The sequence below is a fragment of the Lonchura striata genome, chromosome 23, assembly GCF_046129695.1.
Source record: "Lonchura striata isolate bLonStr1 chromosome 23, bLonStr1.mat, whole genome shotgun sequence".
In the NCBI taxonomy this organism is placed as follows: Eukaryota; Metazoa; Chordata; class Aves; order Passeriformes; family Estrildidae; genus Lonchura; species Lonchura striata.
The window spans coordinates 1,109,526-1,129,063 of record NC_134625.1 but is presented as its reverse complement, the minus strand read 5'-3'; the positions used below and the strand labels follow the sequence as shown (position 1 = coordinate 1,129,063).

At 42.9% G+C, this 19,538-nt stretch overlaps 1 protein-coding gene across 4 annotated transcripts; it reads left to right on the top strand.

Annotated features, from left to right (window-relative positions):
- Nucleotides 1–1,276: 1,276 nt before the first annotated feature.
- NFRKB (nuclear factor related to kappaB binding protein) lies at nt 1,277–19,329 on the top strand. Of its 4 annotated transcripts, XM_021531067.2 has the most exons (27): nt 1,279–1,344; nt 1,457–1,634; nt 2,027–2,167; nt 2,551–2,752; nt 2,844–2,971; nt 4,064–4,238; nt 4,401–4,502; nt 5,043–5,116; nt 5,527–5,611; nt 5,847–6,027; nt 6,218–6,326; nt 6,766–6,892; nt 7,877–7,942; nt 8,880–8,959; nt 9,040–9,080; nt 9,465–9,525; nt 10,339–10,513; nt 10,836–10,942; nt 11,385–11,508; nt 11,892–11,968; nt 12,595–12,815; nt 13,303–13,585; nt 14,243–14,461; nt 14,878–15,654; nt 16,517–16,623; nt 17,346–17,481; nt 18,210–19,329. In XM_021531067.2, exons 3-27 carry the CDS (start codon nt 2,045–2,047, stop codon nt 18,333–18,335), a joined length of 3,906 nt encoding a protein of 1,301 aa, XP_021386742.1. In that variant the 5' UTR covers nt 1,279–1,344; nt 1,457–1,634; nt 2,027–2,044; the 3' UTR covers nt 18,336–19,329. The 4 variants fall into 4 exon arrangements, with proteins under 4 accessions (XP_021386743.1, XP_021386741.1, XP_021386744.1 ...); XM_021531068.2 differs by lacking the exon at nt 1,457–1,634 and having other exon boundaries at nt 1,277–1,344; nt 9,468–9,525; XM_021531066.2 differs by lacking the exon at nt 1,457–1,634 and having other exon boundaries at nt 1,277–1,344.
- The last annotated feature ends 209 nt before the right edge of the window (nt 19,330–19,538 follow it).

Below are 19,538 nucleotides of genomic sequence, written 5' to 3'. Positions count from 1 at the left end.
GCCTGGAAGATCTGTTTTGTTTGGAGATGCTGTCCCTTGGAGGTGTTCTGGGTCAGATTCTGTATTATCCTGGAGGAAAGAGAAAACAGCCCCAGCTGGCGCACCCTGATCGTGCATCTCTTGGACTGCTCAGGCCCCATCTATTATTTAACTCTGTATGTTTAATGTACATTTGGTGACTGTTGTTGTGTTCAGAGTCTTGTGCAACTTGGCAGGTGTAAAAAAAAAAAAAAAAAAAGAACAAAAAACAAACCAACCTGAAAATAATAAATCTGTTTCTCTTTTTTTTTTTAATCACTCGCGATGACCAATCTGTTCATTGGGCTATGGTGTTCAGGTGGGGTGTGGATAGATGGGATGATAACAGTATAGAAATAACATGGGGAAATACATTTGCTACTCTCTGGATGGATCACAGAATTTCCGACCTCCCCCAACACAGTCCAGGGGGCAGGGGGAAGTGGAGTGGAGCCACTCTGTCTCTGTTGAAACCCTTGCAAAGTAAAAAATTTTAAAAACTATTTTTAAATTTAAAAGGTAGTTCCTTCTAGCTGATCAGCCGCATAGCATCTGAAAACAGGAAATTAAGGATGATGTCTGTTAAATCAGCAAACCATGACAAAATCCCTGTAGGAGTGACTCATGTCCCCATCCCAGCGTTATTTCAGGTACTATCCTGACATATCCACTCCCAAGGTATGACCATCACTCACTAAGATACATGACTCAAGTTAAACCTAAATTTAAGTTAAAAACGGAGAAGTTAGGGAAGAGTCCATTGTAACTTCTGCACTGACTCTGTTCCTCGCTGATTGGCTAAGACCTGCACTCTGTGATTTATGATGTGCCAGGTTGTGTCACAGATTAGAGCTTCTCTGTACATTGCTTTACTCTCACCTGCAATCCTGAACTTTAACCTATCAATACTTTATTAAATGAGTGTCATTCTAGAAACTATTATTGTGCGTCCTTGGCGGGGCTGGCAGTGGGTAAAGGTGTGGAGACACAGTTAAGAACCTCCGCGTGCTGTATGAAAATTTGCTGCATTAAAATTCAAAATACTCAGCCTTTCAGCACTTCATTGTAATATTAGCACAGTATCTCAATGACTAATCCACTGCACAGGACTGCAGTCAGGCCGTATGGATGTGTGACTGTCAGGTGGCTGCAGCATTCTACAGCTGCCGTATTTCCAGTGGAGCTAACACAGCTCTCCTGGAGGCCGCGGCGCCATCGGGGCCGGCCGCCGCTCGGGGCCGCGCGCAGGCGCAGTTCGGGGGGCGGGGCGTTCGCGCAGGCGCGGCAGCGCCGCCGCCTTCCGCCTTCGGCCGGGCCGCGTGAGGGGTATGAAATAAACCTGTTTTTCTGTTTTCTTCTCTGTCCCACCCTGTTTATTGTGGCGTTTTATTGCCCTTTTTTTTTTTTTATTTCGCGTGTTTTATGCGTTTCTTCGCAGCTCAGAGCGGTCCGGCTGTGTCGCGCCGGAGGGGACTGGGCTCCTGGCCCTGTCAGACCTTCAACCTGAGGCAAACCCCACCTTAGACCTGACCTTCGGTTCTGCCCCTTAAAACCGCCTTCAGGACTTAAATGTAGTCTGTCCTGCTGATTAGCAGTGTTGAAAACAGTTCCTGCAGGTGGGAAGGAAAGTGTGATGGGTCAGCTGTACTTCCCAACCTACCTGTCTGGAAAAGCACTTCTCCATTGGCATGACCTGTGTTGTAATTGAAGAGTAAATGCTTCTATATGAATGTTTTATGTATATATATGTGTGTGTGTGTATGTATAAATTTGATATATATATACATGTGTATGTATGTATACATGCATACACATATATATACAGATATATACAGATATATATGTATATATATGCATGCACAGGCCTGCAGGCCAACTCCATAGCTTCAATTTAAACAAACACCCATCAAAAGTGGGTCTTCTGTCACTCCTCACATCAGGATGGGTTTATCTGATGTATCTGGGTTTGGGATTTTTGTTTGTTGAGGGTTTTGCTGTCGTTGTCCAGGAGCAGAAGGGCTGGAGGATGGATTCCCTGGATCACATGCTTACAGACCCCCTGGAGCTGGAGGGCAGTTGCACACGGATCATGGAGGACTGCATGCTGGGCACCACACGGGTCAGTCTGCCCGAGGACCTCCTGGAGGATGTGAGTAGTGCTGAGACACTTCACCTTATCATAACAACATGTTTAACTTTCTTTTTGGAGCTCATGGAGCAAACTGGAGAGGGGAGGTGTTTTTGACTACTTTGGGAAAAGTGTCAAGTGTTTGATTAATCTCAGGACAATCTCTTTTAAATCAATTCTGTTATGTTCTTATTACTTTTAAATTGCCTTTAAGAAGATTGTTACAAGCTTTGAATTTGTTTTCTTGTTAGTAGTATCAATTTCTTGACTTTTGCTTTTATACTCTACTGTTTCCTGTGTTTTCTAAAACACTGTCTCATGACTGGTGTTACTTAAAAATCGTCAAGGGCTAGAAAATGATCAAGGACATGGCTTTCTTTATTTTTTTTTCTTGCTTTCTTTAGCCTGAGATCTTCTTTGAGGTTGTCAGTTTGTCAACGTGGCAGGAGGTCCTGACAGATGAGCAGCAAGAGCACCTAAAAAAATTCCTGCCTCACTTCCCTGAGAACAACCGAGAGTATCAGAACAAACTTATCTCAGCACTGTTCAGTGGGGAGAACTTTTGGTTTGGAAACCCTCTGCACATTGCCCAGAAACTTTTCCGGGGTCAGTCAGCCTTGTGAGCTTCCCTGTGGGTTTGGGGCAAGTTCTCAGCGAGCAGTTGAAAACCCAGCTATGTGTTTTGTTTTTGTTACAGATGGACACTTCAATCCCGAGGTGGTGAAGTACCGGCAGCTCTGTTACAAGTCACAGTACAAGCGCTACCTGAGTGCCCAGCAGCAGTACTTCTACAGGCTGCTCAAGCAGATCCTCTCTTCCCGCAATGTGAGTGTGCTCTGGTATTTATTAAAAGTGTCTTTATTAAAAGTGCAGTCACAGTTCTCTGAGGCCTTTCCTTTAATGAACTGAATGAGTAATGCTTCTGGATTTTCCAGTGGGCCAGAGGGAACTCCAGACCCGTTGCTATATTTTCAGATTTTGGGTTGTATAATTCTTGTAGCTCTTATTTGTGTGACCCATCTTCTTTTCATGTCCACCTTGTTCCCACTTCCTGCATTTGCACATTTACACCTTACTATTTTCTTAACAAGTCATTCTGCCTTTGTTTGTTTACCATTTCTGAAGCAACTACAATTGCTAAATACAGTTAGAAAATATGTGGATCCAAACCTCTGATTCTCATTCCTGCAAATCCCTGGTAAAGTCTTCCTCTATGGATACTTCTGTGAGCAAATTTTTGCCAACTGAAATGTGTTTGTTGCTCATTTATCTTTCATTACACGTAGACATTGAAACATTTAGTATGTATGGATGAAGAAGATGTCTTTATAAAATGTCCTACAATGTTGGGGGAAATAGAGACTCCCAGAATGATTTGGGTTGGAAGAAACCTTAAAGCTCATCTCATTACAATCCCCTGCCATGGGCAAGGACACCTTTCACTAGACCAGGTTGCTTCTGCCCTTGAGCACTTAACAGGGATGGGGCATCCACAACTTAATTTGGCAACAGTATGAAATACATAGGAAGTTATTTTCTTTGTAACCATGAGAGGTAAAATGGTTTTTTCAAAGGACACATTGTTACATTGTTTGTGTGGAAACTATGCCTCACACCAATGATTTAAGTTCTTGTCAACACATCATGTAAAATGACAGATAGAGTTACATGTGCAGAAGAAGGTGCAGAAATTTCACCTCTTTTTTTCCTCCCCTTTATATGATAGTATAAAATGCTAGGTTTAAAATCTTGTGTGTGGCAGATACTGATCCTTCCTAATGTTCCCGTTGCACAGATCTGAGGTGCTGATGGCACCACATGGTAACCTTGCTGGAAGTTATCTGGGCTGGGCTTACCTGTCCTGGCTTACTGCACTGTAGCTGACATAGCTGTTGTCACATGAGTCTCTCCTTTCAGCACTTGCTGGAATTAGCCAGGAAAGGAGGCCCTGACATGACCCTAAGGAGAAAGTACTTCCCACCAACATACGACTCAGAAGAACGAGACAGACGGACGCATCGGCGCTACTTGAAGATCCTGAGGGAAGTGAAAGAGGAGTGTGGGGACACTACCTTGTCTTCTGATGAAGAAGGTAATGCCCTGGGCTGAACTGAAGACTCCAGGTGTGCATGGAAAAAGACACATTTTTGATTCTGGGCTCTACTTCCACTGGCTGGGATCTAATAAACACATGGTAATAGTTAAACAGATTGGTGATAGATCTTGCAGAAGTAAATTTATACCTCTGTTTTAGATCTAATCTCTTGGCCTCCAAGTTCTCCAGCACGTTGTTCAAGTCCACCAGTTCCACTGAGAGTGATCCCCACGTTGTCAACCTTGGACATGAAAACTGCAGGTGAGAACCAAACAAGGGGTCCATATGGATAGAGGGGGGAGAATTACCTGGAGACATTGCAGGAAATCACCTTTAAAATCTGTTGTTTGATGGGAAATCATGTGATGCTTCATTTTTGTAGTCTCCAGAATAGTTGGCTCTTTTCCCAATTTTATAATTTTCTTCTTCCAAGGCCAGTATTTGGACACAAGAGTCCTGGTTTCTGTAATATTACTGATTCCTCTGTCATATTTGGCCTTCAGTGGTTGAAGCATTAGCGTAGTCCAGTTCAAAATACTTAAGAATCCCTCCTATAGTGACTGTACTAAATTCTGCAAACTCTTCAAGCTGGTACTGGCTTCTTTTTCCTGCTTGTATCAGCAGTGAAGTCTGATGACTGAATGAAGCACTGGAATGAACAAATGAAGGAAGTTCATAGATGGAGAAATTTGTTACTGAAATTTGGAGGTTGCTGGAAGTGTAAATGGATAGAAAATGGCATTCTAAGAAGTGTGGACGGTAACAATAGTGGAAAACTGCAAATAATTATTTTCATTGCAGACAAGATAGAACTTGGGGAAAGTGATTTAAAGATGATGTTGAAGAAACACCATGAGAAACGAAAACGTCAGCCTGTAAGATGCTAAAAAGTCTTGGGGGGTGGGACCACATTTTAACTTTGATGTTTTTGTCTCTTTGCCATAAAGATCAGGGCACTTCTGAGTGACAAAATGATTGCTATTTTCTGTGTGCACCCACCCATTAGCTCTTTATTGCAACCTGGGTTCAATTGTCAGTGTATAGATGCAGCTCCTGGCCATATTTATCTTGGTAGAAGGATTTTGTAATTTTAGTTAGGTGTTTTGGAGGGACAAAATTTTAGATTAGAGTTAGAAGACTTCCAAATTTTATTGCAGTAAATAATTTAATAAGCTGATCCTGGTTGAGTTTGGTGCATTTTAGTACTTGGGTACTTCTTCACCTTGTTGCTGTCTTAAGACTTTGTCCTTTCTCAGTTTAATTTCTCTACCATTTTCCTGTGTAGGATCACCCTGATCTAGTCACAACAGACCTGACTCTTGAGGACATCATGACTCGAGTGAATGCTGGCAGGAAAGGTTCCTTAGCAAGTTGGTGGATCCTTTGCTTTTTTTATTTCACATATGTTGGTTTAAAAACTAGAGGTTTTCTGTTGAGGGGGAAAGTGAAGATTTATGACAGCAGCTGGAAAGGTGGAATGGTTGAGGTGTGAATGAGTGCACACAACATACATTTCTAGATACATACTTAAATAGTTTATGACTCTCAATAAGGTGTAGTAAGAAGCTGTCTAAGTATTCTTTTTAACTTTTATCCTATCTGAAGCCTTATTTGACATCGCAACCCTTAAGAAAAAGGTGAAGGACAAGGAAGATAAGAAAAAAAAGAAGCCAAGGATTATTAAATCTGAGGTGGAAGATTTGGCTGACTCTCTTGGCAATGCAGATGGACTCCCATCAATGTCTCAGGACTTTTCCCCTCTCCCCCTGTCATCTGTCAAAGAAGAGTAAGTGTTCCAGAGGGGCCTGAACACCTAGCATGTATGGAAAAGACATGTTTTAGCTCACGTTTTTGTGGGACTCTGGCAGGCTGTGTTTTCATGCGTTTGGGATGTGTAAAATATGTGATGTTCATCTTTGTATATGGAGGTGAATATTTACTCAGAGGACTTACTCTGCATTCTCTTTCTTTTGAAGACCTCTTGAAGATATGAAACCATGCCTTGAAATAAATGAAATATCATCCAGCTTCTTTTCCCTTCTTTTGGAGATACTGTTTCTGGAAGGACCTGCTATTCTCTCTGTGGTAAGGAGCCACCCACTTACTAGGAATCTTTGCAGGAAGCAAAATCAAAGAATAGAGGAGCTTATAGCTTTGTAATAGTGACTTTTCTTCAGACTTACTTTGCTGTAAATTACAAGATTTAGATTGCATATTAAAGAAATTAAACCCTGGGGGAGTGCTGCTACATTCTAGTTTTAACATGTTTCATGAGTTTAGTCAGTGGAATCTGTGAGTCTTTCCATTCCCATTCTAGAGATCATGGTTAGATATATTTTCTATATTAAGGGCAGAGATGGGGAAGTGTTTTCCCCTTCTTTGGTGCTGTGGTTACTTGAAAAAGTCAGGTGATTATTTCATGTACATGAAAACCTTTCTGTCCCCTGCATATGTTCAGCTGGTTTGCTTTCTGTGAAGACAGTCTTGTGAAATCATTAATAAAACTATTTTCTTTCCTCTTCAGCTTGAAGACAAAGTTCTTGATTGGCAGTCTTCTCATGCCAGTGCACTAAATAACTGGTTCTCCTTTGCCCCTAATTGGTCTGAATTGGTTTTACCTGCCTTGCAGTATCTGGCAGGTGATAGCAGAGGTAAGAAGAGATGTTAAAAATACTAATTGTGCTTGTTCCTCTGTTCTAGTCAGTGCTGGTTTGCATTATAGCTTGAATCAATTTTTCATTCATTGCCACAAAAAATCCTTGTATTGTTGGCAGTGTTTCTGTGAGAGGCTGTTTGGCTGACATGTCTTGGTTGTGGTTGACTTGTTTTGCATGTGGATAATAGATAAGACCCAGCATGATTCCCAAGTATGAAATTTCCTCTAGACAGTCAATTTCTCATGTTCTGATCATGGCTTCAGGTAGGGTGTTTGAAGCAGGAAGGAATTAGTCTCTTGCCCCACAGTGTGAAGTTGTAGTTGTCTTTGGAGGTAATAAAAATCAAACTAGATGATGCCCTGAGCAATCCACTGAAACATGAGGTTGACCCACTTTGGGCTTGGGCCAGCTGAGTTTTTGCCATTCCTTTCAAACTGAATTATTCTGTGGTTCTAATTTGCTTAGTGGGAAGTTTTAAAGGCAGAGACAGATTTTGGTGGCCTTGCAGCATATTGTCCATAATGCTGGTGAATACTCAATAAATCTCAAGTTCTCTTCCCGTGAGCCCATGAATTTTCACTGTACAATAACAGTCCCTGGGGCCTCATATTTCTTTTTCCTCTTCAGCTTGAAGATAAAGTTCTCAACTGGCAATTCTCTCATCCCATTTTCTCATCTGAACATGGTGAACAGCAGGAACAGGCTCTGCGCTGACAGCCTGTTGTTGGAAGGCTCATTATCCTGTTCTGTTCTTTCCTTGTGATTGCCCTTACACTCTGAGATGCTCACCTTCACAAGGTGATAAAGGGATCCTATCCCCTTCCCAGGGGCAAGGATAAATTTAGAGATGCACTTACATAATCATTTAAAATGCTCTCTGTCACTGTGAGTCTTTCACTTGACAGTTTGCATAACCACAGTAGGATTTTGAGGTTGGACAATGGTATAATGTCCCGACATGTACATTTGTCACTGTAGATGCTCCTTCCAGCTTCTCACCTTTTGTTGAATTCAAGGAGAAAACTCAGCAGTGGAAATTGCTTGGTGAGTACCTTGTGTTCTTCTATGATGTGTACTATAGTAATGGTTTATTGTTTTCTCTAGGACTTTACTTTTCATCTTTCTGCAGCCTGGAGAGAAACAGAGCTGTTAATTCCATGGTTAGGCATTTTCTTTTCTTTCAGTTGAGGTAATATATGTTTTGGATTTGAGGTGTTCATAAGTATTGGCAGCAGACAGAGCATAAATGAACAAAGGCACTGGGCTGTATTTCTTTCTGTTGCTGACTTAACTATGTTTGTCAACCTTTAAATTTGTCTGAACACCTTCATATTTTCCTTTCTGTAGAGCATGCCTTCTAATGATTCAGAGTAATTGGTAATTATTACAATTGCAAAGGAATTAAGCTTTTCTGTAGAGCAAACTGATACTATTCTCATTTTTAAAAGTGGGAACCAAAGAGCAACTTAATGATCAATGTGCTCAGACTCATACTGATTGAACTACACATGATCTGTGTTTATGTTCATTCCTTTAGTTACTACACAGAATTTTTCATTCTTAACTGTGGTGATTCTAGTGGTTATATTTGCAGCTTCAACCTGGAGATATATGCAGTCAGGAAGCTTTTCCTCTGATCCCCTTTCACAGTTTTTGGTGGAGGTTATGTAGGCAAGTGTTTCTGCTCATGGATTCAGTAACTGGGATTACTTTGGAGAGTGGGAACAGGTGACTGTATCCCAAACAGCATCTTGCCTTCTGTGCTAGGAGTTGAAGCACCATCTTTTGTACCAGCACAGGGGAATCACTGGGATTTAGCATTTCCTAAGTCTGGAGGTGTTCAAATATTGCAGTTTGAACATCTGTGACTAGTGATGCATTGAGGAGATAAGGGGAACAGGAGAGGACTGCGAATTACAAGCATCTGGCTTCCTAAGAATTAAAAGAGTTCTGTTTTTACATTTTTGTGGTTTCTTACTAGGAAGTTACCAAGATCATGAGAAGGAACTGGCAGCACTGTTTCATCTCTGGCTGGAGACCAAAGACCAGACCATTTTCAAAGTGCGTGAGATAAAAATTACCTTCTTGGAGCACAAAACCTGACTGTGTTTTACCCAACATTGACATTTCTTTCTCAATAGGAAAATGAAGACAGTTTGGATGCCATGCCACTGCCCAGAGTGTAAGTGTGTAACACTGAAAGCTTTTGCAGTGCTGCTGAAGCTGTGAGATTTGGGCCTTGTGCCTCTGGATCTTAAAATAAAACAATTCTACAGGGACAGGAGAAAATTTGATAGTTTGGATTTATAAGTGCAGTAACTGGACTTCATGAAATTGACTAATTTTATCCAAGTTCACATATATTATCAGAGCAAAGCTGCAGTCTAGCTTGCTTGACTTCAGGTAGTGCACACAGCATATTTTAAGATCTCTTTGGGGCTTACTTTTGTTACCATAAATGCTTTAAGGATTTGTTTGGAAGAATATGCAGAAGGATGAGGGGATTAATTGTTTGGGACTGTTGTGGACTTCTTGTGCTCAGAACTGATGGTGACCTTTGTTTCAGAAGGACTGACTATGTAGTCCGGCCTAGCACTGGAGAGGAGAAACGGGTGTTTCAAGAGCAAGTAAGAAGAGAATCTTCATTTTAAAGGCACTTGTTAAAACAGTTGGCCACTAAATCAGGAGAATTTGTGTAGGATGGCAGTTTTATGCTCTAAACAAATGTAGTTAATGTGAAGAATTGATATGTTGCTTCTGCTTTGAAGTCAGTATCTTGGCCTTGCATAAAAGTTGCTAATGACATAGCCTTGTTTCAAAACCATCAGTATTTCCAGTGGGTAAAATGAATTTGGTAAATACTAATTGGGTAAAATTAATGAAATTTATAGTGTCAGTTGGTTGTGCCAACCCCTCGGTCTCCTTTGCCATCCCTCTCCATCCCCCACTTACCTCTTTATTTTTTGGGCATGTATATGTGCAAGCAAAAAATAAGTGTCAATAAGTGCACCCATCCAGTTAGTTATCTTACCTGTTGATGCAAGTGGGAATTAGAGGGAAAGCACATGATGGGGATTCTTCTCCCATCTCTCCATGTGCTGTCTGCAGAACTTATAATTTAAATTTTGGACATTTCTCTTCAGCCAGATAAAGGGAGGAGGGGGACAGAAGATGCATCTCTTGTATTTCTGGCACCTCTCTAGTCTGTGCAGCTGCTTGACAGTGAATGTGTTGCACCTGCACACCTTGCTTAGGTGGAGTGTTGTACTTTGCATGAACTAGTTTGTGATTTTCTTGATCCAAAATAAGTTTATATAGCGGTATTTGAGCGTTTAGTTTAAAAAGGCTTTCTCTAGAGAATGAAAACTTACTTGGTAATATGACATAAGGCTTTGCTGTATGTTTCCTGGTAAAGTCAGTGCTCATTTGTCCATCTCCAGGAGCGTTACCGTTACAGCCAGCCCCACAAAGCCTTCACCTTCCGGATGCATGGCTTTGAGTCAGTTGTTGGTCCTGTGAAGGGGGTGTTTGACAAGGAAACCTCTTTAAACAAAGCCCGGGAACATTCTCTCCTGCGCTCAGACAGACCAGCATATGTCACCATTTTATCCCTTGGTAAGGTCATGGCTAGAAAAGCTTTTCTAAAGAAGAAAATCATTCCTCTGACCCCTATAACACCTACTTCAGGAATCTGTATTGGGGTTGAAAGCTTTTCCTCAAATTCATCACTATTAGCACAAAGTTGGCACAGTTGATGTATTTTTAAATGATCCCTTATAATCTCTCCTTCTATTTTTGAGGGACTTTTGGGGCTTTTGAGCAAGTAGGCACTGTGACAGCAAGGGTAATAGGGCAGTCCCAGATTTCATCTGATGGAGTACCTGAGTACTGCTGTCCAGTTACAGCTGGAAGTTTAAGCTCTGGTTTTGTGTTTCAGTTCGTGATGCTGCTGCTCGCCTTCCTAATGGGGAGGGAACTCGAGCTGAAATCTGTGAGCTGCTCAAAGATTCCCAATTCCTAGCTCCAGATGTCACAAGTGCACAGGTAAGTTGGATGTCATGTCTGGCCTCAGATTCTCATAAAATACACTCCGGGCAGTATTCAGTGGCAAAGGCCCAATAGTTTTTATGCTGCTGTGATGAGCAAAAGGAAGCTAGCTGTATACTACTATGATGAGCTGCTGCAAATCTGTGCCAACTTTGGATGATGAAAAGCCAGCTAGAAAAGCCACAGAGTTAACAAAGTCATAGAGCTGCTCACATTTTAGATTGAGGAACCGTCAATTTTCAGAGCTTTGGTGGAAGCTCCATTTAACCCAAGGTGGCAAACACCATCCTGTGCTGCAATATCTGCCCTCAGTCACATCTCATTCAGAGATTGTTCACAGCTTACTCAGGTTTTATACCAAATAGGATCATGTTTCTATTTGTCAGTCTTGGCTAGTCCAGCAAAGGATATCTTGTAATCTGTGAATTCTGAACTTCAGGTTAACACTGTTGTTAGTGGTGCTCTGGACCGATTGCATTATGAGAAAGATCCCTGTGTGAAATACGATATTGGGCGGAAGTTGTGGATCTACCTGCACCGGGACAGGAGCGAGGAAGAGTTTGGTACGTTTGGGTTGGTGATATCTTAAGAATTAAAAATGTTTATAAAAATGGACAATGAACATTAATTTGTCAGTGTAGCTTTTTTTCTTAGTCAGTTTGCTTATGTTGTTAACTCCTTCAGCACTTAAACCCAGTCTGAGAGAGCAGTGTGTCACTTTGAAGCATTTGTTTGAAAAATACCATCCCAAGAACTGCAGATGTATGTTCTTATGTGTCTTATTTTCAGCCTTTTTGGCTAATTTACTAGATGTTTTTCTTTGCACTGTTACATGACTGTGTGTTTAATCCCTTGTCTGAAGAAGAATCCGCACCTCTTACCTAGCCTCTTCCTTAAATGAGTCTGCTTGTGTTCAGGAGCTCTAACCATTAATTTGTCCTTGCAGAACGGATCCATCATGCTCAAGCTGCTGCAGCAAAGGCCAAGAAGGCTCTTCAGAAGCCAAAACCTCCAGCTAAAACGGTAGATTTCTTTGCTCAGGGTTGCACAGCTGCTTTTGGGATTGAGAAGGAGATTAGTTTTAATTTAATCCATAAATTCTGCATCCATAGCAAGTGATGAAAATTACCACATTTGAGTTAGCAATTTATGATGTGTATGAATCAGTCAGTGCACAAAATGAACAGGGAGAGAGGGAACTTTCCCTCCACACAGCTTCTACTGCTAGCCTCTCATCTGTGCTCCCTATCAAAGGGATGGTCTTCCAGATCTAGTTTTGAGGTTAATTTGTAACAGAGTGTCTGGAACACGTCTGTTCTCCTCCTTGCTTTGCGGAAACCGTCAGGGTTTGGATGTCTGATATTAAATATTTCTGAAGTACTTGTCTATTGACACATTAACCAAGGTGGAAGTCTGCATGTTCTGAATGTTTGTCACAACTCAGGTGCACTTTTCCCTGAGAGCAGGAGAAGCCAAACACACCAATTCATCCAGGACTGTAGCTGGGCAAAGGCAGTCAGTCATGTTTGATATGATTTAACAGCAGAGCCATTCACCACCATACAGAAGTCAGGTTGAAGTACTCAGCCTACTGTAAGGTGCAGCAATTAACCCCAGATATTGTGATGCTGGATGTGGTTTCTTTGTAGAAGTCAAGTAGCAAGGAGAGTACTGTGAAAGCCCTCCCCACCAGCACAGCAGAACCTAGTCAGCTGAGCCTCAGTGACTCCAGCATGCCACCAACTCCTGTGACTCCAGTGACACCAACTGCCCCTGCATTGCCAGCAACACCCATCTCACCCCCACCGGTGTCTGCGGTTGGCAAGAGTGTATCTGGTGCTGGGTCAGAGCCAGCAAAACCCAGCCAGAGGTACTGCTTCTGTCCCCTATGTCACTTGGGAATGCTGCTGGCTGTTTTTCAGTAATTTGTATAATTCAGTAATGAGGGAGTTGGAGTTATTTAGCCTGGAGAAGAGGAGGGTCAGGGGTGACTTTACCACTCTCTGTAACTCCCTGAAAGGAGGTTGGAGGCTGGTGAGAGTTGGACTCTTCACCCAGGAAACAGCAGCATGACAAGAGTGCATAGTCTCAAGCTGTACTAGGGGAGGTTCAGGTTGGGCATCAGGAGAAGTTTCATCACGAAGCATGATTAGACATTGGAAGAGGTTGCCCAGGTAAGTGGTAGAGTCTCCATCCCTAGAAGTGACCAAGGACAAAGTGTTCTGGGCTGGGTGACAAGGTGGGATCAGTCACAGGTTGGACTCAATGATCGCAGAGGTCTTTTCCAACCTCAGTGATTCTGTGGTTGTGTGAATTTCCTACATCTTTGCTGACCTACAGGCTCTGTCTTTCTGCAGCCTTCTCCTGGTGTCTTCTCCCACCATGCCCCAGCTGGGGACATTGCTGTCCCCAGCTCAGAGCTCACAGGTGCAGCCGGGGCCAGCACCCACCCCGCGTGTGGTCAGTCACAGCAGCTCTTCAGGCCTGCCACAGGTCCGTGTGGTCACTGCCCAATCCAGCCTCCCAGCTATGTCCCAGCAAGCCCCAGTGGTCACCCAGCAGCAGCAGCAGCAGCAGCCCACGTCAGTGCCTCAAATCCGTATTCCAGCTACAGCCACACAAACCAAAGTGCTCCCTCAGGTGAGTTGGAAGGGGTAGAGTATCTGACATCTAATCTGACTTGTGGTGTTCTGGTGTGATACACAGGCATTCTGTGCTTATTTGGAGCATGCGCTAACTGTAGGCACGAGCACAGAAACAGTTTTACATATGCAATACTGTTCAGTGCTCTGTTTTTCATGTAGTTACCTGGCGTCATTAAATTGTGCATTACATAAAAAGGCCATAGAACTTAGAATCACAGAATCATTAAGCTTGGAAAAGACTGTCAAGATCATCAAGTCCGGCCATGAACACAGCAACACTACTATGTTCACTACTAAACCATATCCTTAAGTGCATGGTCCACACATTTTTTTGAATGCTTCCAGGGATGGTGACTCCACCACTGCCCTGGGCAGTCTGTTCCAATGCTATACAACCCTTTCCATGGAAAGAAATTTCCTAACATCCAAGTTAAACTCCCTGGTGCAACTCGAGGGTAATTCCTCTTGTCCTGTCATTTATTACCTGGAAAAAGAAACTGACACCCACCTTACTACAATTCCAAGCAGTTGGAATCCTTGCAAGAGAATTCTTGTGAACTCCCCTGAACTTGCAAGCTAACACAATACCAAGAATCACTAGACCGTTCCTACTGTGGTAGTCTGCCCATAGTCTTCCTCCTCTCTTCTATAGGCTGTGATGACTCTGCCTGTAAAAGCTCAAAGTAGCCCTGTGCAGGTGCCAAGAGCAGGAAGCTCCATGGCCAGCCAGGCAGGTATCACTGTAACAGGACTGCCTGCGATGCCCAGCCCTGCTGTGAAGCCAGTGACCAGCTCTCCAGGCAGTTCTGCTGCCAGCACCTCCTCCACCACTATTATTCAGAATGTGGCTGGCCAGAACATCATCAAGCAGGTGAGAGGAAGGGAGAGACTTGGAATTGGGCTCCACAACCTGATTGTTTCCTGTTGTGCAGATGTGAACATTTGGGAGCTATAATGCTGTGTGAGTTGATGGACTGTGTGGGCTGACACAGTTACTGGTTTTGTTTTCACATGCAGGTGAAAAATATGTTTGTGCAGGTTCTTTAGTGATCTCTTCTTCATTTTGTTTGGAAAAGAAACCAGTCCCACCAGTATTTCCTATTTCAGATGGGATTTGGAATGCCATCTGATAAACAACCAGACCCATTTTCATTAGTGTACTAACTGCTAGTCTTATTCCACTTGCATTCTAGTGGGAGCAAATATCATCCTGTTGGGAAGTTCTGCTTTGAGTGTGCCTTGGACCTTGTCCCAGTTTAATGGAACCATTTCTCTGATCTCTCACAGGTGGCTATTACAGGACAACTTGGCGTGAAGACCCAGGCTGGAAGTGGCATCCCACTCACAGCAACCAATTTTCGGATCCAAGGGAAGGATGTGTTGCGCCTGCCCCCATCCTCCATCACCACAGACGCGAAGGGACAAACGGTGCTGCGCATCACTCCAGATATGATGGCCACCCTGGCCAAGTCTCAAGTCACTACTGTCAAACTGACTCAGGACCTCTTCACAGCAGCTGCAGGAAGCAGTGCTGGTGGGAAAGGCATCTCTGCAACTTTGCATGTGACATCCACCCCTGTCCAGACTGCTGAGTCTTCAGCCAAGACAAGCACGGTGTCTCCTGCCTCTACCAGCTCAGCCGGAGGCACCGTGGTTAAAGTGACTCCTGACTTAAAGACTGCAGAGCCGACAAGTTCTGCTTTCCGCCTGATGCCTGCCCTGGGTGTGACAGTGGCAGACCAGAAGAGCAAAGCCATAACCACGGTGGCATCCACAGAGGCCAAGCCAGCTGCCACGATCAGAATTGTGCAGGGGCTGGGGGTGATACCCCCCAAAGCCGGGCAGACCATAACTGTAGCCACTCATGCTAAGCAGGTGCAGTCGTCCTCGGCGGTGAGCATTGCTGGCACAGGCCACACCTCCTTACCCACCGTGAGTGCCACAGTGTCCAAAGCAGTTGCTGTGGCCTCAGGAGCTGCGGGAACCCCCATAAACATTGGCACAGGAGCCACAGCTGTGCGGCAGGTGCCTGTCAGCACCACAGTGGTATCTACATCCCAGGCAGTGAGTAATGCCGAGTTCTCACTGGGGGTGGGGAAAGAAGGGGGGTGCCAAAATACAGTGATGTTCTATGGCTGAAAACTGCTCTTTGCATCCACAGAGACTCAAATTAATATGGCAGTCATACAATGGTTGTATTTAGGTAGTAAATTTTAGGTTGTAAAGGACATTAAAGCTCATTCAGTGCCATCCCTTGCCATGGGTAGGGATGCTGCCAACTAGATCGGGATGCTCCAAGCCTCATCCAACCTGGCCTTGAACACTTCCAGGGATGGGGCAGCCACAACTTGTATTCTGGGTATGAATCTGCAACTCATTTCATGGTGTTCAAATTGCAGCTAAATGCCCCCAAAAAGTCAGATACTTCCCTTATCTCCTTTTTAAAGTGAATGAAATAAACTGCACATCTGAAGTCCTGCCTCATGCAGCTCTGTGTCTCATGCAGCCCACACCTTAGCAATAATTTCCCTTGGAATGGTATCATAGAACATTCAGAACTAGAAGTGCTTGTTACTTAAGTATTAAGTTTTTTACTGATTTTGCCCTTTAATGCTATTTTAGTGCCCAAATCTGAAGGCACCATAAACTGTACTGTGGTTACATAAGCTAAATGACACGATTGTTTCCTAAGGATGAAAATCATAGATCCTGTGGTGCAAAGATTATGTGGATTCTCAGGGTCCAGGCAGCTGCATAGTGAATGAGAGGGAGGTGAATTTTAAGGAGCCTGAACTGGAGCACCGATTCCATCAGCAAAGATGCTGCTGGTTTCTGCTCACAGGACTCCCACAAAGCAGCAGATGTTGTCAAGCAGCTTTTCTGCTGAGCTTCCCATGGCTCCTCATGTGTTCTTCCCATTCCCTAGGGCAAACTTCCAACACGGATCACAGTACCCCTGTCAGTGATCAGCCAGCCAGTGAAGGGCAAGAGCGTGGTCACTGCCCCCATCATCAAGGGCAACCTTGGTACCAAGTGAGTGCTTTGCATCTTGTAGTTTTGCTTTAGAAATCAGCTGAGGAAGGTCTGTGGAGCAATCAGACAGAGGCTGGAATAGGATTCCAGTCTGTGAACAGGCCCATCAGCTGCAAGAAACTGAGTGGATATGGTGTCTGCAATGAGATTGCAATTTTTAGTTATTTATTTTGGGACACGGGTTCTAGCAAATACACCGAAGAAGAAACATTCTGTGTCTTGAAATCAGCTGTTCAATTCTTTCTGTGTGTTTGAGCAAGAATTAACACACTGAAGAATACGTGTAATCTGAGGCCATCTCTCCATTCAAGAGAAGTTAACTGCCTTAGTGAGAATTCCTCTGGCATTCAGATATTGAAGGCTTTTTGTTAATTCTTCCATAAATTCTGATAGTGTCTCCCTTAGTTAATATTTCATGTACTCAGCTGTTTCCCGCATTGAGAAGTGTTCAGGTCTGATCAGGCTAACCCAGTGTATGCATGGTCCAGAGTTAATGGGTGTGATTTGTGTGCTAAATTAATTCTCTGTCAGTTATAAATACTGACATAAGCTTTTCGCTAGTACATTTGCCAGTTTTATGTGGGGAAAAAAAACCCACCACTTAAAATGGTTAGTACATGTGGTAGAACTATAATCTACTAGCAATTGAAGAATGGTTTGGAGTTGGAAAGATTGAGCCTCCTGTGCTGTTTACTAACCTTTCAACAATTATTTTTCCTTAGCATCAGTGGATTAGGCAGAAATATTATCCTGACTACAATGCCAGCAGGGACTAAACTGATTGCTGGGAACAAACCTGTGAGTTTTCTGACTGCACAGCAACTACAGCAGCTGCAGCAGCAAGGCCAAGCCACACAGGTAAGGGCATGTAGAATGGTCATTCTATTTGCTTTTTAATGACCTAACATCTTCTTGAGGACTTTACACTGGATACATGGGGTTGCGGAAAAAAACAGGCACACATCTTGGTCGTAGTGCCTGCATTAAGCACATGGAATCCATCATCACCTTTACATTCTCTACATCCAAATAAAGTTTTAAAATGCTTTTGAAGCATTGCCAGTATAAGGAATGTAAAACCAAAGTTCCTGTCAGGATTTTTCTGTACAGTCTTTGTAGTGCTTTGTACTTTGGCTTTTGTGGGTTACTTTTTCTTGAAGAAATCACATAACTGCTTTGCATATCCATTGTTCTGTCTGGAAACTTAGTGATCCATAATTCCAAATAATTAATCTGCATTGACAGCTGATATTGACAAGTCTGTAGAAGTGAGATATTCAATGGATCCAAGTCCTTCTTCTGAAAATGCATAAAGGCAGCTGACATACAGGTTTTTATTCAAACTAGTTTTCAAGCCTTCCTCTCTAATCTGGAAATCTCCTGTCACCATCTCATGTGGGCAGTGGATGAAATTATCTTCTTATGACATATTTTGTTCTGGCAGTGTTTTTGGTGCTTGATGTCATTCGAGTAACTGAGTTTTTGTTGGCAGCAGAGGCAGGTACTTCACCAGAGTACAGTGTAAGTGCAGTCATTGTGTCACCAGGTTGTTCCTGAGACGAGTTATTTCTTTCAATTTCACACAGGTGCGAATTCAAACAGTTCCAGCCTCCCATCTCCAGCAGGGAACAGTCTCTGGCTCAACTAAAGCAGTGTCCACTGTGGTTGTGACAACAGCTCCATCTCCAAAGCAGACTCAGGATCAGCTGTAAACACTGGTTTGAACATGGATCACTTTCTAAGAACTTCCCTGAGCCTGTTGTCATCCTCTATCCAACCAACCACCTGTGGCTGCCTAACCCCAGCCATGGCTTGGAATTGGACTGGGTTCTGCCCTTGCTTCTCCAGGGTCAGCACTGCCATGTCTGGGTAGAAATTCCACAGGAAAAAAAAAACAAAACATGCTGTACCTGCAAAACAAAATGTTTCAATCCAGATGTGTAAATCCAGGTCCTGTAGAATTGATGATGTAAGGAATGTCTTGCTGTTCTTTGTACTTTTTTCATCCAAAGGACTTCCAGCAAATACAGTTCCTGTGCACTTTCAGTTGTAGACAAATTAGTTATCCTGGATCTTCATTAAGCTGGGAAGGTTGCTTGGAAGGGGTTATTCAGTGGCTTTTCAAAGTCATTGAGAAGATATCTGCTTTTACTGGAGTCTAGCTGTCACTACTGTTACCTAGTGACTCAGGATGGTGTCTTTTACACCAGAGTTACTGTAACTCACATTCATGTCAGGTTACTGTCAAAGACAGGGTGATAGTCAAAGTGGTTTTTTTCTGTAATAGAGTGAGTGACCATGGAGGAGAGGGAAATGAGATACAAGTCTGTCAGCAAATGGGACTGTATTGGAAAAGAAAAAGTTGATGTTCACAAAAAAGATCCTCTTTTAGCTTTCTTCAACATAGAAACCTTTTTATCAGTGGAAACAAACTGTACCTTGGTTTAAAAGGTTGGAATATGTTTTAAAATACGCCCAAACTGTTGTCTCTTGGGTTCTGAAGAAATACTTCAAGCCACGACCCTGGCTGTTAGTTTTGGTTTTACTTTTGCTGTTTTATCTGTCTATGTAAATATTTTTGAATTTTGCACATACTGGAGATGAATTCGTGACTGTTCTGACATGACCTTGAAACTGAATGAGATCAAAAGATGTGCTGAATGAGATCAAAAGATGGAGAAGAATAAAAGTGTAGAAAGTCTTACAGATCTCTGCCATATCATTTGGTTCTCTACAACATGTTTTGGTACAGTCATTGTCCAGCTTGCCAAGGGCTAATAGCCTGTCCATCTTCTTGATAATATTGTTCTTTTTAACCTAGTCTTTTTTTTGTAGGCTTTTTTTTTTTTTTTTAAGATGTGGTTTGCTCCAAGTTATATATTATAGAATATAATATATTTAAAGAACCCAGTTGT